The sequence below is a fragment of the Fragaria vesca genome, linkage group LG2, assembly GCF_000184155.1.
Source record: "Fragaria vesca subsp. vesca linkage group LG2, FraVesHawaii_1.0, whole genome shotgun sequence".
Taxonomy (NCBI): Eukaryota; Viridiplantae; Streptophyta; class Magnoliopsida; order Rosales; family Rosaceae; genus Fragaria; species Fragaria vesca.
The window spans coordinates 962149-972658 of record NC_020492.1 but is presented as its reverse complement, the minus strand read 5'-3'; the positions used below and the strand labels follow the sequence as shown (position 1 = coordinate 972658).

The 10510-nt window shown below is 37.0% G+C and overlaps 1 protein-coding gene across 1 annotated transcript; it reads left to right on the top strand.

The window, feature by feature from the left end:
* The first annotated feature begins 1382 nt into the window (after positions 1 to 1382).
* LOC101293052 (BEL1-like homeodomain protein 6-like) lies at positions 1383 to 7582 on the top strand. The gene is made up of 5 exons (XM_004289604.1): positions 1383 to 2130; positions 2818 to 3787; positions 5271 to 5650; positions 5767 to 5827; positions 6584 to 7582. Exons 2-5 carry the CDS (start codon positions 2885 to 2887, stop codon positions 7250 to 7252), a joined length of 2013 nt encoding a protein of 670 aa, XP_004289652.1. The 5' UTR covers positions 1383 to 2130; positions 2818 to 2884; the 3' UTR covers positions 7253 to 7582.
* Positions 7583 to 10510: the final 2928 nt, after the last annotated feature.

The following is a 10510-nucleotide window of genomic DNA, read 5'->3' as shown; positions in this document are numbered from 1 at the left end:
CAATCTCATATGACTCTCTTCAGTACTCATAAATAGATGCCTTTTCTTGTTACCATCTAAAAGATTAAAGATCAGAACACCAAAAGGGAAAGCTAAAGGTAGTGGAGTGGAACTATGTAGTCATTGAAGTGTACGAGCTAAGTAGCTTAGTGTCACTTAGTGGGTTAGGCAAGTTCTATCTGCATACAAACTCCTCAACGCCATCACTATGATGAACGAACCATATATATACTATACTATATGAAGTATTTTGTTTGGGTAGGGGGTATGATATAAAAGACGAAGATGTCTTCGTTATATAGCAATTTCATAAATCGAAACTCGTCAATAACCACAATATTCCTCCTTACAAAACAATTAACTATGCATATTAATTTCGTAAGTCAAAGCTCATCCATAATTACTATATTGTGGTATTGGGCAAGACCTTTTCACCTGAAAAGTGAAGGTAATAATTTTACTAAGTTTCGACTAACGAGTAATGACCAGATTTAAATGTACCCTAAATTTGTCAGTGAGCCGTTGGTTAAATTGTCTAACTGACAATGTTGAGGTAATAGTTCAAACTTTAACTTACACACCTAAATGATGGGGTGAGATAAGACATTTTAAATATTTTTTTTTAAGAAAAAAATTTTAAAAAAAAGAAGAAGAAAAAACGGTACTCATAAATTTAAAACATGAAACAAAAACATATATATATATTGTTGTAATCTCAAACTTCTTGTACGTATTTCGACCCTTTTAGCTGTTCAGTTGAAACATGAAATATGCAAATGGAATAACTCTAGGACATGAAATATGATTTTTTTTAGGATTCGTTGTTGTGTGTCACCACCTCCCACCTATCCTACACAAATGAAGCCATAGTAAGGTGCACGAGGTCTTACCGTCTAGCCGTTGGCACTTCACATCTTCACGGAGAATTCAATTTCAATTTCATCATATAAGATCTAGCAAATTTTTCTTATGCACATAAAGAAATATATAAAGCATTATGAAAGAGAATGTGGATGATAGAGACAAAAATGTAATATCATTAACAATAGGGAAACAATTAGAAATACAAAAAGATGAAAGGGGCCACTAGTGCAAAAATCTTGTATTAGTTGGCACTAAACGACAATTATAGTGATATGGGCACCTACTGCTACTGGGTGCCTACCTCTTACATCTAAGACAAAAAAAAAAAAAAAAAAAAAAAAAAAAAGAGTTTATAAAATATATCTTGTTGAAGACAAAAAATCAAAAGTATAAAATAGAAAGCAAAATTTAGAGTCTAGAAGCTTGAGGACAAAAATTATATGATTTAAAAATTGGAATATGCAATTATATGGTGGATATTGCAGCAGCAAAACCAGACCTTCCATGCTGTGTATGGATGAGAGAGACAGCCATAGAGGTTGAAGTTAGATAGAGAAGAGAGAGAGAGAAAGATTGAGATGGGGGGAGAAGAGAGAGAGAGAGATATGGAGAGGGTTTAAGAGAGGGTTTTAGGTCCACCAACTGGTAGTTAGAGATTGAGCTCCTTAACCAAACTCTTGATTCATCATCAATCAAAGTTCAAGCCTTTGAAACAAGGAAGAAGAAGAAGAAGAAGAAGAAGATACAGAGAATTCTGAAACAGAGCACCAACTACTTGGTTCAAAGCAAAACTACCAAGAAAAGCTAGGAACCCACCAAAGCCCAAAAATAGAATCCCATTTCTGTGAAAAGCAAGGTCATCATTTTCCTTGAGTGACTCGGTGAAACTTCCCTTTTCTCTCTAGTTTTTCCACTAGAGAGAGAAGGTTCTGTTTCAGACTCTGTTTCTCTCTCTCATTCTTTCTGTGTGCGTGTGAGTCTCACGTGGGGCTTTGATGCAGTAATGGATGGAGAATATCTATGATTGCAAAGAAGAGAGAGAGAGAGAGAGAGGAAATTAAAAGTGAAAGAACTCCCAAGTCTCTTTTGAAGTATTACTCTTTCACTTGTTTTTCTTAATACTCTGTTTCTTTGGTAGAATAAAGAAACTTGTTCTTGGGATCGGAAAGTGTTTGGTTCTGAGAGAACTCTGTTTAAGCGATCGGGTGTCGTTCTCTAAGACCTTTCTGTTCCCTCAAACAACCCACAACTGTTGCAGGTTTCCAGGTACTTCTTTTTTATTCTACTATTATCTTTTTGCTTCTTTATGTCACAAATTGCTTCAAATTTTAGTTTTACTTCGTGAATTGGTTCTGTCTATTTTTTAATATGATGATCCATTCTTTTGTGTTTTTTTGCCCTTGAATTTTCTTGTTAGGGTAAACTTTATGTTTTTCGTTCATTTTTTGTCAACTTTGTTTTTGTGATCATAGTTTGTTTTAGACTTTCAATCTCACTCTAATGGGTGAATTCAGTTTTTGTTTGCATGAGGTTTCTGGGTGGTTGTTGCTCATATATACTTGGAAGATTGTCTACATCCATTCACTTACTGTAGAAAATGAGTAACTTCTCAACCTTCCTATTGATTATTAGTAATTGAAAACTGAACTCCTCTCTTCATTTTCATTTCCTTTAATAAAAAAGAGTAATTTCTAAACCATGTTCCTCCCTTGGAATCTGAGGAACTCTTTTCTAAGTATTAGCTATGGTTCATTTTGCTTACTGTCAATTGTTTGAATCAAATATAGCTAGTCATTTTTTGTTTGTTTTGTGAGGATGGCTTGGGATCTAAGTAAAATATTTTTGATGTTTGAGTAGCTTTTCTTCAAACACTAATGGAGCAAATTTATTAGCTTCTCATTTATAGTGTTAAGTACTAATAATTGGAAGTTGTGCTTGTTGTCTGCTTTTCAGTTTTTGTGTTGAGCATGTGATCTGTTTCAATACAACTGGGCAAGAAGAATTTAAAGTTGAGACAAATATGGCAACTTATTATAGTAATTTGAATGATCAAAAAGATGGTACACCAATGCTCTATTCAAGGGAACCTTTAACTAGTTCATATCCAGAAACGCCTGTTCTTCCTGGAAACATGATGATGTATATGAACTCGGGCTCATACTCGGATGCATTAGCTGGGAGTTCTCAGCAGCAAAACAACTGCATTGAAGTCGTTCCTTCAGTGGGGGCTTCGGATTCCAATACACAACAGCAGGATGTCTTGTCACATCTTGGCGGCTCACGTATTGGAGAGCAAGGATTCAATGCATGGAGAGATAGTAGAAATGAGATGCTAGTTACGAACCCAATGAATGGTTCTGCAGCTATTCTTCATGGTGGACAGAACTTGCAAGGTCAGGGATTGTCCCTCAGCCTCTCATCAGGAATGCAAGTGCCTTCTATGTCATACCGCAATCCCAATATGGGTTTTGCCTCATTCTTAAGTCCTAATCCATCACTTCCAAGTGAGGGCAGGAATGGCTCTTTTAGAGATGATCAGCCAAGAAATGTCGAATATTTGCAACCTAGTTTTCCTGGAGGCAATGCCGATTCAAGTAAAGGGGACTTATCTCCATATGGGATGTCGAGCATTGCTAGGAACATTCCTAATTCCAAGTATCTGAAAGCAGCACAACAACTGCTTGATGAAGTTGTCAATGTCCAGAAAGCACTGAAGCAGCATGATAGGGAGAAGAATGAAAGCGCAAATGAGCATACAATGAAGAGTTTCAAAGAGGGTGATGATAGATCAAAGAATGAGCTTGAAAGTGGAGAATCTTCAAACCCGCAAGAGTCTGCCAGTAACTCACCGTTTGAGCTTTCACATGCTGAGAAACAAGAGTTGCAAAACAAGCTGACTAAGCTTCTGTCTATGTTAGATGAGGTATGAGCACTACATTATAGTTATCTCTTATTGGGTTACTTATTTGTTCAACTTCCTCATTTGACACAATGTTAAACTCCACAAAAATGATCTTTATTTTTAGTATGCAGTTATTGATTTTTTTTTCTTTGAGCAGTTTTATTCACTAGATTCCTACACCACCTGTCTTGATTACTGCTTTTGTTTTTGTGTGATTAAGCAGGTGATATTATATTGTATTCTTGTTATTAGTTTTGGCAGGAATTGTAATGCTATTAGTCTCACATTGTAACCGAGGGTTTAGAGCGTATTGTAATCAAAGTGTTAGAAACCAACAGAAGAGCGTATTGTTAATCAGATCGCACTGGTTTTATGTTTTCTATCCACCTTTCCCTGTGTCAAATAGATTCTAGAAAGATAATTAGCTAAAAGTATTTGGTGTTTGTATCTGCTTAGCATTTGTCAAAAGGAACTTATTCAGTCCAAAGAAAAATGCCAAGATGGTTTAATATCTGGTGCAACTGTGTTTCTTTTGTGGATAATAATATTTTTTCCTCTTTGCTGTTGGAGATGAACAATTCACTAAAACCAACAAAATGTATACAAATCTGTTTGGGAATTCCTGATAATACATATTGTTCCAGCTATGACGGGTTTATGTGTTAAATTATGATTAACCTCAACGAAATTCTTAGCATAACCCTGTTGTCCGTAAGACGACCCCTCTCCCCCATCCACGCGTACATTTATGCTGATGTACTTGTCCACAGCTATCATAGTTGTCAATGTGGGAAAACACATTGGTTAGATTACTTTCTCATATTGGTACAGGATATTATCAAGTTTGATATTGAGTTCTAGTGGGAAGTTGTGGTCTTTCTGAACATTCTGACTGAATCTTTTCATTCTAGAAGTTTGGATTCAAATATTTCACATTTGATAATCGTCATTGCTTTGTGCCTAAAACTTTCAAAGACTTCCAGAAGGAAAAACTTGTTTCTTTGTTGGCACTAGTGACTACCCTTTTTTTAGTATTATTACTATGTTGTGCTGTCTCTTGTTGTTCATCCTTTACTACAGTATATCTTTTCCATAAACGACTTGACGAAGGTGTTACTAAAAAGATTCACCAGATGCATGATATATGCAGCATTAGTACCTTTTTGAAGTGTAGATGTCTACAGAACTTGGCCATTTTGAACTCTCTGCTTCTCCTATTTTAGTTATGTGACGGATTTGGTTAACCCCTTCCAGTTACGTTTATAACTGTACTACTGTCTTTATTTAATATTTTTCTGTTCCTATTAAAGTTGTAAATTCATTTTAGATTTTTTAATTTTTTTAACAATTTCATGTCTCTCGTCCACTATGCCTACATAATATAAGGTTCATATTAACTGTTTGTATTTTTGATAACTCGGATACATGAGTTGTTTGATTACCTCACTATACTGGAGCTCTTTTTCCCTGATGTGTAATTGTGTTCACGTTTCCATCATCACAGGTTGATAGAAGGTACAAACAATATTATCATCAGATGCAGATTGTGGTATCATCGTTTGATGTAATAGCAGGAAGTGGGGCGGCTAAACCATACACAGCAGTTGCTCTTCAAACCATTTCTCGCCACTTTCGATGCTTACGTGATGCAATCACAGGCCAGATACGAGCAACCCAAAAAAGCCTTGGGGAGCAAGGTACTTCAGGAAGCATTAAAGGGGTTGGAATTACTCGCCTCCGTTACGTGGATCAGCAGCTCAGGCAGCAAAGAGCCCTTCAGCAGCTTGGTATGATGCAACAACATGCATGGAGGCCACAAAGAGGTCTGCCAGAAAGTTCTGTTTCAATTCTGCGAGCATGGCTGTTTGAGCATTTCCTTCATCCGTATGTCCTCTTGACTTCTACCTTTTCTCTCACTCTTTTTCTTAATAGTTTAACTATTTGAGTAATACCGGATTTCTTGATTTCATAATCTAAATTATGTGGTTGATTTTTGCCAGCTATCCCAAGGATTCTGATAAGATCATGCTAGCAAGGCAGACAGGCTTGACTAGAAGTCAGGTAATGATGAAGTAATCGTACTATATGTAGCAATTTGCTAGCTACACCAAGATTTATGAAGCACAAACGTGACAGACTGACAGGGAATAGGATCAGTCTTTATCCACTTTGATCCTTTCTAAATCGCTAAATCAGGAGATGAAAATATAGCTTCAAGGGACACAAAGTGGAATTTAGTTGAAAAGAAATAAAAGTATAATGATACATATTTAGTTGGTAAAGAGTTTTCTGAAAATTATAGTCAATGGAGGAAATTATAGTTGTAAGGAATGAGGGCAAAGTAATAGAGGGAGAATTCTTTGATTCTGGGTTCTTGAAGAATAAGATGTAAACTATGAAAAACCAGTTAAGTGAGTAGTCGGAAAATCGGGTATTAGCCTATCCTGCAGACCTTTCCTTACAATGTATTTAGCATATGTATGCATCTTGCAGCTCTAAGTTATATTTGGTTATTCTTTTCTTTTACTTGGCCAAAAAGAGAAAACAAGAAAAATGTTGCCTATATCAAGGAGTCATGATATAGCCTGTTCCTTGCTACAAATGTGACCCTAATCAAGTCATTACTTTCTTGTTACTTTCAGCGTTGATGGATATGTTATTACCATATCAAGTTATTCAAAGAAGTTAGTTTTCACTGTTTATATTTCATCAAACACATAGCATCATAACATGTCGGTTTTGAGTGAAAATGTTTTCGTTGAAGTTGATGCAACTTGAGAACAGGAAGTTTATATGTGTTTTTCTATTGCTGCACAGGTGTCAAACTGGTTTATAAATGCACGGGTGCGTCTCTGGAAACCCATGGTGGAGGAGATGTACAAAGAAGAGGCTGGTGATGCTGAAATGGACTCTAATTCTTCATCTGAAAATGCAGCCCAAACCAAAAAAGGTGAAAAGAGGACCTTAGAAGATGGAGGGGAAGATATGCAGCCTAGTGCAAGTTCCACAGGCACTGATAGATGCAGCACAGGACAATTTATGGACTCCAAATCCGAGCATTATGATGTGGAAATAGCCGGATCCGCCGGGTCTGTCAGCTTCCAAAATGGGACTCGTCGTGAAGGCGAAGCTGAATTTGGGCTAGTGAAGCTTAGGCAGGGAGAAAGGCCTGGCATGGATGAAAGTAGTTTCTTTTCAGATGGAATGATTCAGTCTGATAGGAGCAGCGAAAGGTTTATGCCTGCATACCACATGCCGGAGTTGGGGAGGTTTGGAAGTGGAAGCGGCGTGTCTCTAACATTGGGGTTGCAGCATTGTGAGGGTGGTAACATTCCTATCTCTAGCGGGACGCCTCACAGCTTTGTTGCCATGAGAGATGATGATTTGTACAATGCAGCAGCTTCTTCTGTTGGTACAGAGACTGCAGATTTCGACCAGCAGCACAGATTTGGTCCCTCCCATCTATTACGCGATTTTGTTGTGTGAAAGATGCTTCATTGAATCCTTGCATATCCACATTGGTTACATTGATTCTTAGGGGGAGAAGACAACATATAGTGTTAGGGTTTTGACTTGCTTGCAAGTGTTGGAAGGAAAGATTTGTTCACAAAAGACAGTTGTAATATATGATCGAAGAACTTGATTCAAGATCAGCATATTTGTAAAGATATATAAGATACATATTATTTCTTTAACATGTGCAAAGGCAAAATGTACAATCAATGCCAACTGTTGGTGATGGTATTGAAGAGAAGAAGAAAACAAGACAACTATTAATAGTTTATACTTTGTAATAATAAAGCTTCTGTAATTTGGAATTGTCTGACTGCAACTACAATGTTGCCAAGTCCATTCCTGAAATGGCAACAAACGCACATTCTGGCTTATATTGTTGTTTTACTTGTTTATCTTGGCAAACTATCTGTGATCATATGAATATAATCGTCCACTGGATCCCTTCAGAACCGGGAAGGTTAGGCTTGTGTATATGAAATTCTCTATTTGAAAATGAAGAAGGATTAATTTTTTACTCTCATATTTACTCTATCAAATGGTAAGTTGACATGGTCCAGAGAATTAATTGTAATGATTTTTTTTTTCTTTGAACTCAAAGACAATTTTGTCATTAGTATTCAAGTAGAGGGTACAATGTAAATTGATCAGTTGCCATGCGTACATAGGACAAACAATATCATAAGATTCGTATGAGGGTTGTATCCTCATTTACATTTCTGCTCACAATTGAGCTTACAATCTAATAGAAAATAGATTATAGGCAAAGATCTCACCTAGAAAACTAAAAAAAGACTAATAGAAAAATAGACTTAAAACGCCAAGACGTCATAAGGCACAAAAAAGTGCTTAGGCACAAAAGTGCTTAGAGTCTTAATGAAAAGAACTTATTGTACTAGAAAACTATAAACTAAAAAAGCAGCCCAAAGCCCAAAAGGAAATTAAACCTAAACCTAAAACAGTTGACCTAGCCCAACTTTCTTTCACAGTTGCAAGAAGGACATGGAAGAAGAACACCATAGCCGTTGCTGCCGTGAGATGAAGTTGCCTTCGTGAGACATCGCCGCCTTATTTCGCGCAGCCACAAGCACACCCCGGGAATAAGAAACTTCATCGTCGCCACGAACTTATAGACCAAACAACATCTCCACCAAACCAAAAACTCCTCCCATGAATAAACAAGGACGGAGATGGAATAGAGAAGATGAAACCATATCAGCTCCTCGAGTCCATGGTGTCGGTGCCATACATCCATCCTGATTTGAAAAGCCACGCTGATGAAAAGCTGTTAAGAACCTCTAGCCAATTACCTCTCAAATCATTTGGTTGCTGACATATCCTTCATCCGGCAACAAAGTCATACAGCTTCAGCAGATCTAGAGACCCACCTAGCTTTAGACCGTCGCCGGATAAGGGTGGGATTTCGTGGTTGATTGCCAACTTAGAGAGAGCGCTTTAGGGTTTTATTGTAATGGTTCTCTTTAGTAAAGAAGACCAACTGCTTAACCTTTGTGGATTTATTTTCCGTGACCTTGGTCACAACAGCAAAACTATGATCACACTCGACGATGATTTCAAGTCGAACAACGACAATCACCGAGTTTGGAGACTCGTTTTCAATGCCCTTTGTCACTCTCTTGAATGGCACTGTCCTTATTGTGTTGGGAAACTGTCCTTATGGAGCTCAACAACGTACATGAGGGTCTCCGATGTTTTGAGGATCAGGATCGTCTCCTTAGCTGAAGCTGGTCCTTGGCTGTCCTTGGCTTTTAATCTTGGCCCTTCATTAAATATCCAAAGGCCAGCAATGAGCCGCCTCAACATTTGGCTATTAAATACTCAACAAATGCATTCTCCTAGGCAGACGGAGCATTCTACCGTGTTCTACCGTCCAACACTCCAACCCAATGAAATTATAAAATATATATTTCGGTTTCCAGACTGTTGCTATTCTTCAGCCAACTGCAGCCTCTTTTCTTCTTCCTAAACAAATACCAGTCTTCTCTCCTCCATTTACAATGCACAATGGTTTCTTTCCAGATTTGTTATTCTTTTTTTCCTTTTCAATTCTTCATTTTTTTGAAATTAAATAATGGGTTGGAAGAGAGAGAAAGAGTTGATTAATTTGTGAGGCTCTGCGAAATTATTTGAAGGCTCTGGAAAATGATGATTCTCTTCTCCAAACCGAAGCCACTCTATGAAACTATTCTCTACTCTCTACTACTCTTCAATCTGCATAGTTTGATTGAAGGGGTATGGAGAAGACCAAGTTCCTCCATTCACACCAAAAAAATCATTTCAAATCTCACAAATAAATCAAAACCTTAAAAACCCAAATCACTGAACCCCTTTTCACCATTCAATCTGATTTTTTTTTCTTTTCGTTGAGACTCATCATCATAATGCAGATTTGAAGATCTTCGTGATCTACCTTATTACTTCAACATGAATACGGATGGATTTAATATAAGAAAATATAAGAAATTTGGTAGCCAAAGATAAATGAATTTAAATCAGATCTGCAATTCATGGTTGAAGGGAGAAACTTGAAAACGAAGCCGAAGAGTTTCAGATCGAATAGAAGAAGAAGAAGAAGAAAAGGCAACGACAGTTTTGACGTCGTTTGCCTAGAAATCCCAAATTTTGAGTAATTAATAGTCTTTGGCTGAGGTGTCAAAATTTAGGCCTTTAAATTTCGAATCAACGGTCTGTATTTAAAGTCAAGGATAACCAAGGATCACCCTTAGCCAAGGAGAGGATCCTGATCCGCTATTCCAAATATTGTTTTGTCATATTATTCTCCATCTGCTTTGTTGTTTTGGCTTTTATTTGAAGATAGTCGACAACCTTTAATAAATTAGAGTAAACTCCTTTTCTCGTACATCCCATAAAGTAAGGCAGAATTGAATCCCAAATGGCATTCTAAAATTACAGCATGCATAATTAGCTATAAGGTGAGCCACATAATTAGCTTGACGATAAACATGAGTAAAATAAGAACCACGAACTTAAAAAATTAAAGGTAATGTTATCATACATGCATCCCAGAAGAGAGGTATTAAGAATAACGCTTTGCTTGGTTGCTTGAACCAGACAAAGTGATCAGTCTCAAAATCATTGGAGCTATCCCATGCTAAGACAAGATAATGTATGCGTTGAAATAAAATAACATGTCGCAAAAAAATAAACGGAGCTAAAATTCAATGTTGTAGTTGCGGTCACTCATTCTTG

Bases quoted from the DNA above. Each gene is read 5' to 3' on its own strand.
- LOC101293052 (XM_004289604.1), top strand. From the start codon at position 2,885: ATGGCAACTTATTATAGTAATTTGAATGATCAAAAAGATGGTACACCA. The intron at 3,788-5,270 runs GTATGAGCACTA...CCATCATCACAG, and splicing joins TTCTGTCTATGTTAGATGAG to GTTGATAGAAGGTACAAACA. The intron at 5,828-6,583 runs GTAATGATGAAG...ATTGCTGCACAG, and splicing joins CAGGCTTGACTAGAAGTCAG to GTGTCAAACTGGTTTATAAA.